The 15,704-nt window shown below is 37.2% G+C and overlaps 1 protein-coding gene across 5 annotated transcripts in view; it reads right to left on the bottom strand.

Moving 5' to 3' along the window:
• Chn1 (chimerin 1) overlaps positions 1-15,704 on the bottom strand; it is a 156,661-nt gene that overhangs the window by 60,419 nt on the left and 80,538 nt on the right. For 4 of the 5 annotated variants that reach the window (XM_035446737.1, XM_035446738.1, XM_035446739.1 and 1 more), the window contains one exon: positions 12,937-13,225. In XM_035446737.1, the coding sequence (XP_035302628.1) occupies positions 12,937-13,225 (289 nt within the window). Of the gene's footprint in view, positions 1-11,116; positions 11,195-12,936; positions 13,226-15,704 lie in introns of those variants that run through there. The other variant, XM_027420162.2, reaches the window with a different exon arrangement.

Here is a 15,704-nt window from a genome sequence, read left to right as displayed (position 1 = left end):
AGCCCCTTATATAGTAAAGAGCTTTTAAATTCTCATTGAAATGAACTGCAAACATGTAGGAGAGAAAATTTGTGATAACAGGTATATCTTAGCAATGTTCTCATTTTTTTGAAGATTTTATTTATTATGTATGCAACATTCTGCTTCCATGCATATCTGCACACTAGAAGAGGGCACCAGATCTCATAATGGATGGTTGTGAGCTACCATATGTGGTTGCTGGGAATTGAACTCAGGACCTCTGGAAGAACAGTCAGTGCTCTTAACCTCTGAGCCATCTCTCCAGCCAATGTTCTCATTTGTATAAGATAAAAGTTCTTTAGGATACTGAGCACAAGGTTTAATGCACTACATTATACCAAAGATACTGTTTCTAATGAAAAATAGTGAGCAACTATTTGTCAATGCTCATCAGCATGTAGAGTATGACATCACTTAGTCCTGGTTCTGAACACACATGTGCACTTTGCACTGTGCATGTAGCCTAGCCACCCATAACAAGAAGAAATACTGCCTTAAATATTCTGGCTCAGACAGAAAACTACTGTATTCTTATATTCCAATGTTTCTGCTTTTAGAGACTGTTATGGCTCAGTTATGGAAAACAAAGACTTTTGTCATACCTCAGCATCTAAAAATCAAATTAGTATGTCTTTGGGTTATATTGTGTTAGAATGGCTGACTTTAAAAGCTGCTGTTTGAGCCACTGATGAGTTCTATGAAAATAAACCCTAAATAAAGTTGGGCATGGGATTAAGCAGAATTACCAAGGATTTCTGAAATGGCCCTAAACATAAGTATTTCTGCTCTCTGACTATAGATTTGTAGGGGCAGCATTCTCAGCACTAAGGAACAAAAGCAAAATAGAATCATCCCTGGAAATGCTAAAGATGGTAGAAATCCTTTTGCATCAAGCATTCAGCCAAGATTTATCTAAAAATAAAGCATATTCATCTTATTAGTAGGTAAATTTGCTTTAGTCTTTAAGAAATAGTAAAATTATATGTATACCAAAGAATCATTTTAAAATTAATTTCTCTATGGCTTATCAGAAATGCTTAACTTATAGGTTAGTAATATACAATATTCAATAAATTTTGGGGTGAAATATGGTCATTTTAGAAAAGTTTAAGTAGTTCTAATCTGTAAAATAACTGAAGAGAGCCTTCCACTCAGGGAAAACAAGTAAATAACAAGTTGTAAAAACAGACAAACAAAATTGCTACCTTTCAAGCAATACAGTTTTGGCAAGTTTGTATCTGCTATCCTGTAACTTAACAGACTTTTCTGAAGATGTCAACACATGTGCCTTCTGAAACTATATAAAATGTGTCAACATTTGTAAGAACCTCGTAACTCAGTGAACCAACCAACATCTTCTAAATGACTGATACACGTTACAGAATCATGCATGTTACACTTCAAGCTCAAGAACACACCAAGACATTCCAGTACAACTAAGTAAGACACTTAAAGTTTCAGATTCCATTTAGAAACAAATTTGTTATAGTACTGTAGAAAAGAGAATTATCCGTAATTACCTGAAAAAACTACTAAAGCATTCCCTATTCAGTTGCATATAGGTCAGATTTTCTTCTAATACTCCAATCAAAACAATGTGTCACTATTAATTGAATGCAGAGTCACTTCTGAGAACCCTTTCCCCCTTAGTAACACTGTATGGTCCAGAGAGATTTATAGAAATGTACATAACACCATTCTTTTTGTTTATTTGTATCTTGAGACAGGGATTTACTATGTAGTCCACATGGGCTGGAAGTCACTTATGTAGCATAGGATGGCCTCAAACTCAGTGGAATCCTCCTGCCTCAGCTATGACTAATTTTACAACGCCATTTTCTAAAGTTTTTTGAGTAATCAAATACTTATAATAATAATGTTATCATGTTGCCACGTAATTTTATTTCCTTGAAATAACTATTTTTAAAACCTATTTTATTTCCCAGTATATCAACAGAAAGAACCCAGATAAGCAAAATCCCTTAACAGTTTTCCATAATTTTAAAATATAATAGAGATCTGAGTCCAAGAAATTAGAGAACTGAAGACTTAGCTTTTACTGTTCAAAACTACAACATGTGCAAACAGAGAGATAAACACATTCACACAGACATGGTACCATGTGAGCCCACTGTGACATTTCGGCAGGCATCTCTACTTTATACAGAGCTCCGAGTGAGAACACTGCTCTGACAATTTAATCGAGTCTATTTACCACCATGCAATTCAGAACCGTAAACACTGGATTTTAAAGGCATGTTTCTTGTGTTTAGGATTCCATTTCCCCAGCACTAGCATTAGTAATACATCTTTATCTCTGCCTTATAAAATGATGATCCTTATTGTTACAGGCCTCCCTATTTCCAAGAAACAACATAGGAAGGGATACAGTGTCAAGATGTGTTAAAAAGATGGAGAGGGTGGCTTGTTCCTGTTTCCTTCTGCTTGTACACTGTAACAAACTTCTACAGTAAGTTCTCTATAGTCTGCCCAGGACTGATTTGAAAAGTACTCCAATTGCCCTGGAAATCTTGTTTGCTTAGGAGGTGACAGTAACTGGTCTTTTGTCAGTTTCAAAGAGCTAAGTGAGCCATCAACCTTGATAATAAAATGCTAGCAAGCACTTTAAAAGACTTAAATGTTGCAAATCTGAGGTTGTCTTCCCTAATTTAAGCCAAATATTAAAAAATGTGAAGGTGTCAGAACTTACCTTAAATATAATAAATGTGTTTTTATATTATTAATGTTAGTTATTATTACATGGTTCAATTATTAAACGTCTAAAAGAAATTTACTCATCTCATTCTAAGTACATTACTATTTGATATTTGCTTGCTGAATTAGTGTGAGTTTTGTACATTTACCACTTCCTATAGCAATCCTTTATTAGATATTTACTTTTGCTGTTCCTCTGAAATCAGACTCGAGATTTGTATGTTTCTCCCTCCCTGAATCTGAATCTTTCAGTGATATTTAACAAAAGGAGAATTAGAGAATAAAGCTACATTGTAAGAGACAATATTTTGTTTTCTTTAAAATATATAGTTTAATACAAAATTGAATAGGAATAGATTTGCTTATGCATACAATGGAATGTTTACTCTTTTAACATTAGCTACAGATGATCATAAAAGCTGAGATAGAGCTGTGGCTCTCATGCCCCGTGGGTGAAGGGCCTATCTCATCAGTCTCTGGTGGCCTAACTTCTCCTTCTCCTTTCAATAACTTAAAGGACAGTGACCCATTTAAATACTGTAGAGTTCAGCATTCAAGCTCTATGCTGGAACCAAGGAAGATTTGGTCAAAAGGTCTGGCTGTCTTTTATGAGTTGATTCTCAAAACAAAGACTGTGTTATTAAGGCTGACCTAGAATCCCTTGAAACCTCAGCAGGGACCTATTGTACTGTTAGTATGAAACCCATCCCTAAAAGACTGTCATAAAAATTGCAGAAAATAATCTGCAGAAAATACTTCATAAGGTTTCCAACCATTAGAGGTTCTGCTTTTATTCTCAGAGTCAGAATCTTTAGAATGTATACTAGGGAGCTAGAAGAAATACACAATTTCCTAAGGCAAAGGAAATCATGTGGTGAGTTCAAAAACAGATTATCATGGGTACAGAAGCGAGTCAATATTGAATCTGCACATCCCCAGCCTGTTCTAGTCTTTAGAATTGAAGTTTAGAAGTCAAGAATCCTATACCCAAAAAACCCCAAACCAAACCTTTCGAGAGGTAGCAGAGAGAACTGTGCATGGATTGGGGTGCTGGATAAATAGGATCATCCCCTCTTTCTCTGAGGGGTTTCTACGTGAGATAAGGTGGAATTAACAGAGTGAAGAAATGTCCAGTTTTTGTGTGAGCTTTTATTTGGCTACAGTTTGGTGTTTTGTTTTGTTTTTTTTTCTTTTGGGGTTTTATTCTATTTTGTTTTCTTGGTTTTGGGAAATTTGTTGTTGTATTGGGTGTTTTGGTTCTTTTTTTGAGAAAGAACTTAAAATTGCGTGGGTAGAGAGGGGGAGAGAATCTGGACAACTTGGAGGAGGGAAAGAATATAATAAAATATATTTAAATTTAAAATCTTTTTTAAATAATAAAAATACAATAAAAAGAAAAAATTACAGGACAGAAGAGAAAGAAAGGAAGGAAGGAAAGAAGGAAGCAGAAAGTGATTTTAGACCAAACACTGTCCATCACATCAAAACTATGGCTAGATAATAATCCAGAACTTTCTTCCTCTCCTCCCCTCTCTCAGTGCTTTGGCCTTGTGAATGTCAAGCAGCTATGCTGAGCTGGATTCCTAGTTCTCCTTTTGCTTTTTAAAATACGGTTTATATAAGCTGCCCAGTCTGGCCTTGATTTGTGATCCTCCTGTCTCAGCCTCCTCAGTATATAGAATTACAGGGCTGTGTCACTATGCCCACCATAACTTATTTGGTGAATCTTAACCCCAGATTAAATATTAAAGAACAAATATTGTCTAAGCATCCTGTTTAGAAAGAAAAATAATAAATTTATCTAAAAGTTTAGAATGAGTGGTGAGGTGGTGAACAAGACTGCATATATCTATTAAAAATACCATGATGAACAGCATACTTGTTCTATGTACTGTCTTTTTCCACTTATTTTGTAAGTGTATGGTATGCATATCATGGCATGCATATGGAAGTCAAAGAACAATCTGCAGGAGTTGGTTCTCTCCTGGTATGTAAGTCTGGTATTGAGCTAAGGTTGTTAGTATTGGTAGCAAGTGCCTTTACCTGCAATGCCATCTCACTGGCCCTGTTTAATGTATGTTCAAAAAATAAAGTGACTGAGCTGCTCAACATCACCACCTACATAATTTAGCATGACATGGTAAGAGAGGGCAGATAAACCTTGACACAGCTTTGATTTCTTTAGCTGCTGCTCACTTCTTTCCACCAATATTCACAGTTCTCCAAGCCTTAAGAAACAGCTTCTCAGCTGGGCGGTGGTGGCCTTTAGTCCCAGCACTCAGGAGGCAGAGGCAGAGGGATCTCCGTGAGTTCGAGACCAGCCTAGTCTACAAGAGCTAGTTCCAGGACAGCCTCCAAAGCCACAGAGAAATCCTGTCTCAAAAAACCAAAAAAGATGAAGGAAGGAAGGAAGGAAGGAAGGAAGGAAGGAAGGAAGGAAGGAAGGAAGAGCATCTCCAGAATGTGACCACAAGACTATTAAAGGTCATAAGAGTCCCCAAATCTGCTTGACAAGAAAGCAGCTCTACATCATCAGAGGACCTACTTTAATCAAGATACACTGAAATCAGTTATAAAAACAAATACACAAGATTTAACCTATTTTTAAGAAATTATAACGAGGGGTTGGAGATGTTGTTCAGCTGTGAGAGTACTTGCCTAACAAACATGAAGCTGTGGGTTGGATCCCCAGGACCACATAAACTGGACCAGGATATAATGTGTTTTGAATATATTCATTCCTAGTACCTTTCCCATCCCCTTTCTCTTCCCAAGTAGTCTTTCTTTTACTCTCATAGGTTTTTTGGGGTGGGGACAGGGAGAGGTTGACCCAGTAAGTTCAATAAGGGTTGTGGATCCTTTTGGAGTTGTTCATAGTTAATCTGTGAGCATCAAGACCAGGCAAGATTACATCCTGCTCTGCACCCAAATTACTATTAGCCCTAAAGGTAAAGAGCTGGCTTCTGCTGCCAAATTCTAAATGGTGATTGTGTCAGTAGTGATAATTTCCTCACCCAAACCTAAAAACTGGACAATGTCAACTGTGCGTGAATTTCTAATAGCTTCTTTCCCAACCTTCTAGTCAGTAACCAAAAAGATATTTTATTTGTTCAATTGGCCTAGATACAGAAATTGTGCCCAAACTATAGCTGGCTTAGAAATTACAATCTGGTATTCTTTTCGCCTGGTTCATTTGAGCTGAAGAACCGATAGGTTTATCTTTCACCTTCCTCTTTTCATCTGGTTTCCCCAGTGACTTTCAATTACTCTTCTTTCTGCAGGTCATAAAATGGAAGGACAGATTAAAGTCACATAAATAATTTCCTAGGCTCCACTGAAGTTTTCTTCAGTCATCACAGCATAGGATTCTCAGTATGTGACTGACAGCAGTGAATTTAGTCTTGACCCCTTGGAACACATCTCATATGGAAATGCATTTAGTTATCATCCTCACAAATTATTTCACACCAAAAGGACAATTTTTCTAGACCCCCAGATGCTTTACCTGAAATGGTGACTGGCCCTTCACACCTTGCAGGAACATTTCAAGGATCCTGAGTCCATACAGGAAAAATATATAGTATGAAGTCTAAGCTGAAGAACTATGCTTTCTTTCTGTCTCCTGATGGATTTCTATTAGGCCCTTGGATTTGGGTAAATTAAAAAAGCATAATTATTTGTTCATTCTTTGATTAGTTAACTGTTTATATAAAATTCAAGGTGCTGAATCAGAAATGAAATAATACCGAGAGGTTAAAGCCTTGAAATTGGGGTGACATGGCATAACTTTGTATTTAGTTCTATTTAGTTCTGATCCATGATTTTTTAAAAATTAGTTTTCTTGTCTAAAAATATTTTTTCTGTGATCTGCTGGCTATTGTAGCAGCAGACTCAAACTGAAGTTAGTTTAACTTAAACATGTATTAACTCTCATGTTTTATAGATATATAGGTGGCTTGCATCTTGCTCTCCAAATGTCTATTAAATATCTAGAAATAATGAATAATTTTTGAGCCATAAATTGTGTATTTTTTCTTCCTCCAGAATCTAGCCTGTCTTTCTGCAAATAGGAGAAAAAAAACAAACGCTGAATTAAATGAAGTTAATTTTGAAAGATGAGAGTTAGTTTATGGAGGCTTTAGAGAGAAATGGGGATAATATCCTTCCTTCTTTAGTTTGTTAAATTCAAGGTGACTTCTAGATTACAAGAAGGAACTGTTATATAGATGGTCCAAGAAGACTGTTTAGAGACTGAAGTCTGAAGGTATTTATTAGTGGCTGAGGAAGGACATCACTGACTTAGCTGGACTAAAGAAAACAGAGATGTCAGGCAGTGGTGGGATCTTTAATCCCAGCGCTTGGGAGACAGAGGCAGGTGGATCTCAAGGAGTTTGATGCCAGCCTGGTCTACAAGAGAGGTTCAGTCGCTGTCCCCTGACAGGCTCAGCAGCACAAACCTTGTATCTTATACACAGAGAAAGGACAGCTGAGGAGTGGCCCATACCAAATACCAAATGTTACAGGAGATAACACACTTTAATGACAGTTACTAGAAAATTATTAGATAAGACACAGTGCTCCTCTCTGTGGATAATAAGATGGAAGGACAGATGAGACTCAAACAAATAATTTCCCAGGTGCCACTAGAGATAATTGCAAGTATCACCATGTTATTTACTAAGAGAGAAACTCATCTGGGTGGTGGTGGTACAGGATGTTAATGCCAGCACTTGGGAGGCAGAGGTGAGTTGAAGGCCAGTCTGGTCTACAAGAGCCAGTTCCAGAACAGGCTCCAAAGCTACACAGAGAAACCCAGAGAGACCCCAAGAGAGACAGAGACAGAGACAGAGACAGACACACACACACACATACACACACACACACACACACACACACACACACACACACAGAGAGAGAGAGAGAGAGAGAGAGAGAGAGAGAGAGAGAGAGAGAGAGGGAGGGGGGCAGGCAGGCAGGCAGGCAGGCAGAGAGAGAGACTCTACATTTTGATGAAGCAATTAGGAGATTTTTGATGTTTTGTGAATATAAAGGATAATTAGAGCATAGAAAAGACCCAGAGAAACCTGAAGCTGGGTTTTTAGTAAATACTGGGAGTTTTGTAGTATCCAGGCAGACCCAGGAGAGCAACAATGCCCATGTAGTTAGTGTTCTACATTTTCAATGAAGACATTATAAAATCTCATCAAAATTTATACTAGGGGCCAAAAAGATGGTTCTGTGGTTAAAGGAACTTGTTATTCTTGCAGAGGACCCCGGTTTGATTCCCAGACCTCACATGGCAGATCAGAACTGTCTAAAACTCGAGTTACAGGAGATGTGACACCTTCTTGTGAACTCCATGGCCATCAGGCAAGCATATGATGCACAGGCATACATGAGAGCAAAACACACACACATAAAATAAAATTAATAAATCTAAAAAGCCCGGATCTTATATTAGTCAATGCAGTGGCACCTGTAAACTACCATCACATTGGGATGAATTGAGATTTAGAAAGGTTAAGGTAAAGGGCTTGTTCAAGGTCACATAACTGATACACAATGATCAAACATACTCCATGAAAACAAACCATCTGTGCTGTCTTAAGCAGAGTATCTTATAGAGGATAAACCACTATCAGAAGTTCTGTGCAGAAGTTGTAGCTTTCTTACAAACCATCAGTTTGGTAATTAGTGACCCTAGCACACTGTAGGGTCTGTGAAAGGGTGTTCACAAACTGAACTGATTCTTTAACAAGCTACAATGGAAACCTGGACATGCAAATTTGTGGGGGCCTGAGGTGGATGAAGGCAGGGCTAAGAAAGATGAGGTGGCATACACCTGCAATCTTAGTGCTTGAGAAGTAGAAGTAAGAGGACCAGGAGTGTAAGGCCAGCCTGCGCCACATGAAGCCATTGTCTTTGTGTCTTTCTTTGTTGTTTGCCTGCATGTATAACTGTGCACCATGCCCATACAGTGTCCATGGAAGCCAGAAGACGGCACTGGATCCTTTGGGACTGGAGTTATAGATGACTGTGAGCCATCATGTGAGTACTGAGAAACTCAGGTCCTTTAGAAAAGCAGTCACTGCTCTTAACTACTGATTTAGCCATCTCCCCAGCTGCATGCAGGATGAAGAAAAGGAATAGATTAAATTGATGTAAGAAAAAGGAATGACAAGGTATAGGCCGAAAGAATGTGGAGGCAAGAAAGAAAAGAAATCAAGACATGGTTTTTAAAGAGTGCTTCATGCTATTATTGCTCATGTGTGGTTAATTTTATTATTTAAGATTAAGTTTATTTACAGCCAGTCTGTTGATTTCTAAATTAGACTTTGTAGATATAAAGTGTCACATACTTTTTAAGCAAATAAAAAAGCATTTACAATAGCTATTATATGGAAGACCAGGACAATTAGTACACCAGATCACCTACACCTACCCAGCTTTTCCAAGGAACAAAATAGTCAATGTTTATAGAGGTATCCAAAGATTCCAGTAGTAACAATAACTTTTGGCAAGGCATCAATTATATTTCAATGTCAAGCATATGTAGCTTGGTAATCCTAAAGAAGTCTTTCAAACTTAAAATTTCAATGTAAAAGAAACTCCTAAAAATCAAATTAATGACAACATATAGGACATTGCATTTATACTAAACTTCCTTAGAAAAAGGAAATATATGCATATAGGTGTGTGTGTGTGTGTGTGTGTGTGTGTGTGTGTGTGTGTGTGTGGAGAGATAGAGAGAGAGAGACAGAGAGAGAGAGAAAGAACACACTTGTGAGAGGGATATGATTTAGCTTACTGAAGTTTCATTGTACCATATTTTTTCACATCCATGCCATCAGAGGCATCTTCATGTAAGAGGGAAGATGTTCAGATAACTGATCCAAAGCTAACGACACTCTGCCTAGATTATGTCCTGGCTCACAGTGTGGTTTCTGAAATGCAAATTATATGGTTTGTTTGTCAGTTTATATTATTAATGTTTATAAGAAATATTTTCTACAGCATGTTTTCCAAAAGATTTAAAATCAAATTAGTAATTTAATTAGTATGAAATTATCATAAGAACTACTAAATGCATCCATTGGTCCAGGATCTGCAGAGACACACATATATTTATTACTTGGAACAAGAAACTATTCAAATTCAGTTCCAAGAGAAATAGAGGTTACTAATAAACTGGGCCCCTGTCCAGTCTGGATTGCTAAATCAAGCTACTGTAGAGAAGAGTCTGGCTTCCTTACACACTACATCTTCACCAGAATATGTATTACAATGCTTGAATTTTCTTGTTTGTTATTAATGTTTCAAGCTTAGGAAACAATTTAAATAGTAAATGAGAGAAATATCATAGTTATCACTTGGAAGGAAAACTCTGGCCATTACAATAGGCTAATAGGTTTTCTAGGGACAAGAGCTGGCTTGGTTTTACCTCGTGTGGCAACAATGTTCATGGCTATGAACCCATATGGTAGACATTTACATGTTCATGTCCATAAAAACATATAGCAACCCATATACAAAATCCATACAACAGATGGTTTATATGCTTATGGCCCTAAATGTACAGAGCAGACTGTTTACAGCAGCTCAGGTACAGAACTGACTCTTAAGGACCACATCACACACCTGCAGAGCTCTTACTATTTAATTCTGAAGCACAGATGGATCACTACACCAAACTTTACCAAGGGAAGCTGCATGAAACATCATTTTCCAAAACTATTTTTAGTAGCAGCAGGTGACTCAAGTAGTCTCAATTTAGAGCACTATTGGGGAGCTGCAATCACATTAAGTCACTACTGAAGGCCTAAGAAAAAGAAAACAGCTTTAAAAAATATGGTTTTTTTTTTTCCTAGTTTATTTGAACACGGAACCCTTTTGGCATTTTTACTGGAATTTATCTTTTATAGAAAACCCCTTATCTCATATGAAGAAACCCAAGTCCAGATAGGTTAGGTGACAGCTACAGTGTTATTTGATTAATTGGTAAATAACAGCTCTCACTTTTCAAGAGACTCCAGGAAGTTTTTTAGTACTGTGTTGTCTCTTTCCTGTAACACATAATTAAATAGTCCAAAATTCTTGAGTTAGAGATGAAAGATGTCCTAAAAGAAATGAAGCAGCTGCCTCATTTGGACACATAAACACATGTCTACAGTGGAAGCAGCTAGCCAGCTCTTAATTTCAACACTACCATCCTGCCCATAGCACTACTCCATTTTCTGCAAAACCAACACTTTTGTCTCTTTTGTAAGAAGTCATGGACAAAGAGGGAATTTAGCTATTAAGAATCCATTAAAATGTTTACTAAACCACTTTTATGTCAATAGGTATTTCAATTCAATTAAGTATGATTACTTTTACTTACAAATGTCATCCACTGTGACAGGGAATCAGTGTTTCAAGCTGTTGAACAGGTCATCATCCCTGTCTTGTTGGATGACACCTGTAAATAAAATAAATCTATTTTTGAGTGAGAAGTCTAAGTCAACTCTATTTTAGATGCATGCAGTTTAAGCAAAGAATAATTTTTAATTGGTCCTAATGATGTACTATTGTAGAGAGATACTTCCCAATGCTAACTATTTTCTATAATGTTCACTGGCCCCTTAACACAATAGAGTCCTGGGAATTGTCAGAACACAATCAGAATAGTGGGAATCTTGTAGATGGTATTTATTTCAGTCTCCTGAGTCTGTGATTATCATTTCTACTTTATACTAGAGACAAGCTAGGTCCTGTCAAGTTAAATAACGAGACTAATTCTAAATAAAATATATTAAGTGTCATTATTTCACATACCTAGGATTGAAAAGTATGTGTGTATGTGTACACACACACACACACACACACACACACACACACACACACACACACACACACACGCACCAAGATAACCATTTGGATGAAAGACTTAAGTTATTCCAAGAATGTAAATTTACATCTATGTAAACTGCTGCAATGTCATTATTAGATATGGAAAGTGCAGTTGTTCCTGGAAATATCACAGGTGGAAAATAAGAAAAAGTGGAAAAATGAGAATGAGACACAAAAGAACACTATTCAATATAGCACACATTTATGATTTTAAATTTTGGCAACTTCCAAACAAGATTTGCATCTCATAGCAAACATAAATATACAAAAGACCATATTTAAAGCAAAATTTTAAGAGCCAATGTTGGTTTCTCTGTAGTTATTGAACACCAATTGAGCAAAGATCTGCCAGAAACCAAAATTTGGGCTGGTCAAGGAACACTAACTTTCCATCCCCTGCCCATCCACAAACAAACCGATCTTACACCGCTTTGTCTGAGGCCATAGACAGAGAGCACACTGCAGTTCACCACCAGCCAAGCACTGTTGAGTGCTTTACACACACTATCCCACTCACCCCACGACTTGGCTCTTGTTACAAATCTACAAGTAAGGCAAGACACAGAGTGACCATCTCACAGAAGCCAGGCTCTAAACTTATCTGCACACCCTTATCCCTCAGAGACTCCCCCAGATGCCAAATGAAGTAACATGCTGCAACCTAGACAGAGAATGGTCCTTTAACTCAGTCTCACTAACAACAGGACATTCTCTCTTTACAACAAAAGGGTGAGGAAGAATGGCAACAAGAATAAACAATCCCAACACCAAAGGATTAAAACTTTTCATGTAATTCTGAAATACGACCAGAAAATGACAACTGAAAATTTAAACTGTATTTTATAATTAAAGTAAAGTAAATCCTTCTTAATACTATTGGATAAATCCCACTCAATGCCAACTGATTCTCATAACAGGGTAGTAGTTATCAATAGACAGAATTAAAGCATGTATATTAAAATAAATAACATTGTTAAAAACAGAACTATTTCTAAATTATATAAACTACCTTAAAAGAAAATAAAAGTTCTGATGTGACCCCTCACTTCTGACAAAAACCCCTTAACTTTTTGTTACCGGGGCATTTTCTAACATCCTTTTAAAGATGAATATTTTTTTAAGGGACACAATCAGGAGCAAAAATATACCTGGCATATTTTAATCAAACAAGTAAGGGGTATGAAAAGCTCATCCCCACAAACACAGACATCATTTCCTTCTGAAAGCACTGTGAGAACCAGACTTTCAGGCAGAGGGGCACTCTGCCAAGGACTCCCCGCCCCCACAGACAAAGACAGTGTGGTAGCTTACCCTTTTCTCTGACACCCCATCCTGGCCTGTAGCCTCTTTCTCATCATGTGTTTCTTTCAGGACTGCCATGTGCTGTTTGTATGCTGGCTCTCTGATTAGGGTTGTGTATCCTATGTGCTCATAAATTGGGTTTATCGTCATCTTGGCAATGTATTCTGCTGCCTTGGTTTCAATATAGAGAGTAATCAAGCCATCAGTCACCAGATCGTGGATGGACTCAAAGCGTTTCTCCCCAACAAAGTGCTTTCCATCGTAGTACAGTCTGAAGTTTCTGGTTTGACTTCCAAATCTGCCTCAATGAAATGGGAGAGATGCTTTTAAGAAAAGTGAACAAGTGAATTCTTCTGAATAAGTAACAAATGCACAAATACCCCCAAGCTGAAATACCCATTGCTTTTGCTTGTATATTATCTGTTTAGATCAGCTGTGCTAATGTCTATCAGTTACTTGGAATATAGTAAATTCAACTTCTAAACATAAAGAATGAACTTGAAATAACTAGGGTTATTAGCACGGTGATCCTAGAAAGAACATTTTTTTTATTGTTTTTTTCAAGTATAAAGAACATTTTTATTTATGTAGCTTTTAAAGCCAATTCATTACACTTGTAATAAAGTGGAGGAAATAAATTTTACAACCTTAGAAGGCACATTCAATATGCAATTGACCAACTATAATATACAGAGTTTCAGGTTGAATAATGAAAATATCCAATGTGCTTAAAGGCCAGTATTCATGTCTTTCAACAGGCAAGTCCCATTTACCATTCACTAAAGTGGGATGCCAGCAATAATTTACAATTGTGCTGCCTCCAGAACTAGGCTAAGCAGTAGACAGCATAGAAACAAACTTGGGCATTTCTGGCCAGAGGTCAAGGACTTGTTCCTCCCTTTTAACCTGTCCTGCATCTGCTGGATAGACAAGAAACACTTGCAAAATATAGGGCATAAAAGTCATATACCATCAGACACCAGAAATCTGTTGTCTGTTTTGATGATATGTTTTAATAAATGGAGAAGCATGGTTTCCCATCATAGTAATTTTGGCATTTTACTTCCTACAGGGAACCTCAGAATTGGATCCAAGTTGGCATGACTGACACCAGTGTCCTTACCAGGAGGTACAGGCAATTCAACAGAAGACAATGCCAAAGTGGGAAGAGGTGCAGATTTCAGAGTAAACACCAATAAAACTAAGCAAATCCAGAAAGGATCTTCTTCATTAGGTTATAAACACACACACACACACACACACACACACACACACACACACACACACACACACACACCAGAAATGAATTTTAAAACTGAAGTATTATTTTGCTTTGACAAGGTACCACATGATATAATACTGGTACATAGTATTTCAAATGGGTAGGAACTAGATATTTTATTCTATTTTGTGACAGGGTCTCACTGTATAGTTACAGCTGGCCTGGAACTTTTATTGGCCTGGAACTTTTACTGGCCTTGAACTCAGAGAGATCTGTTTGTCCCTGCTTCCTGAATGCGAGATTAAAGGCATGCAGCAACAAATCTTGCTAGGAATTAGAAACTTAAATAATGGGTCCAGATTGTTTTGTTTGTTTTTTGTAATTTAGACTTTAATAATACTTAATCCAGAATCCAACATAATATCAGTGTTGACCTTTTAACATATAATTATCCACCTTTTGTTCCTTTAAAAGCAATCAAGTTTTTACTTACACTTAAGTAAATGAGTCATATAATTAGACTTCCTTCTAAACTTAGACATTTCTCCCAAGCAATTTTTTATTCTGTAAGTCTCAAAAGCTAGAAAGATAAAATGTCTATGCCAAATTAAATATTAAAGTTTTTCTAATATACTTCTATGATTTCCTTTTTGTAATGCATATTATCTACTACTTTACACACACACACACACACACACACAGAGAGAGAGAGAGAGAGAGAGAGAGAGAGAGAGAGAGAGAGAGAAAGGAGAGAGAGAGAGTGTGTGTGTGTGTGGGGGCAGCAGTGTCAGTCACCTGTCATACTAGTGTCATCTGAAGTCTGAGAGCTGAGGGTGAGGGAAGGTAGGTAGAAGAACTGGTCCCAAAAGGGTTAGGCATGGTTTGGATAGAAGAGAGCAGTCTAGGCTTGGACTTTTGCTTTACTCTTTAACTTCAAGAGGTCCCTTCCATGATCCCAGCTCCTTGCCAGCCTGCCAGTCTTGAGGGAGCTATGAGGTTACTGAATGTGCACATGGCCATAAGGTACTTGATTAAACTTAGCCTCAAAGGACATGGAAGCAAATGTCCAGACTGGAAATTTGATTATTTTTTTCCTTTAAAAATAACTTCACTTTTACTAAAAGGACAGTAGGTTTTCCTTGTCTATCAAAACCAACTCTCTTTTACTTTGGAAGTTCCACAAGGAATAGCCTGACAGTGTGGACTATCAGACACTGCTCCACTACTTTGACTTGTTTTGTGCTTTGTTGTATCTGTGGAGATAGATCAAGCAGAATATCCTTGATAATGGAGGGGAATGCCTGTAAGAAAAAAAAAAAGAGGAAGACACCAGATTTAAGCACCAGAGAGACCCTTTATTGTAACAGTGCTCTGCTGGTATAATGTCCTTTATTCAACAAATACTCAAGACACTCTCAGCATTAGGAAGTTTATGATGTCCTGTGTTCACATAGCAACCACATGGGAAATGAAAATCATAAAAACAGACTGAAGAAAAATATGAAATGCCCAATTTCAAAAACCTCAAGCTAAGACTGCTTAAACACCTTTTTAA

This window comes from Cricetulus griseus, chromosome 6, assembly GCF_003668045.3.
Source record: "Cricetulus griseus strain 17A/GY chromosome 6, alternate assembly CriGri-PICRH-1.0, whole genome shotgun sequence".
NCBI classification, from domain to species: domain Eukaryota; kingdom Metazoa; phylum Chordata; class Mammalia; order Rodentia; family Cricetidae; genus Cricetulus; species Cricetulus griseus.
Note: the sequence above shows the minus strand (reverse complement) of the source record. Positions and strands in the feature narration are given on the sequence as shown.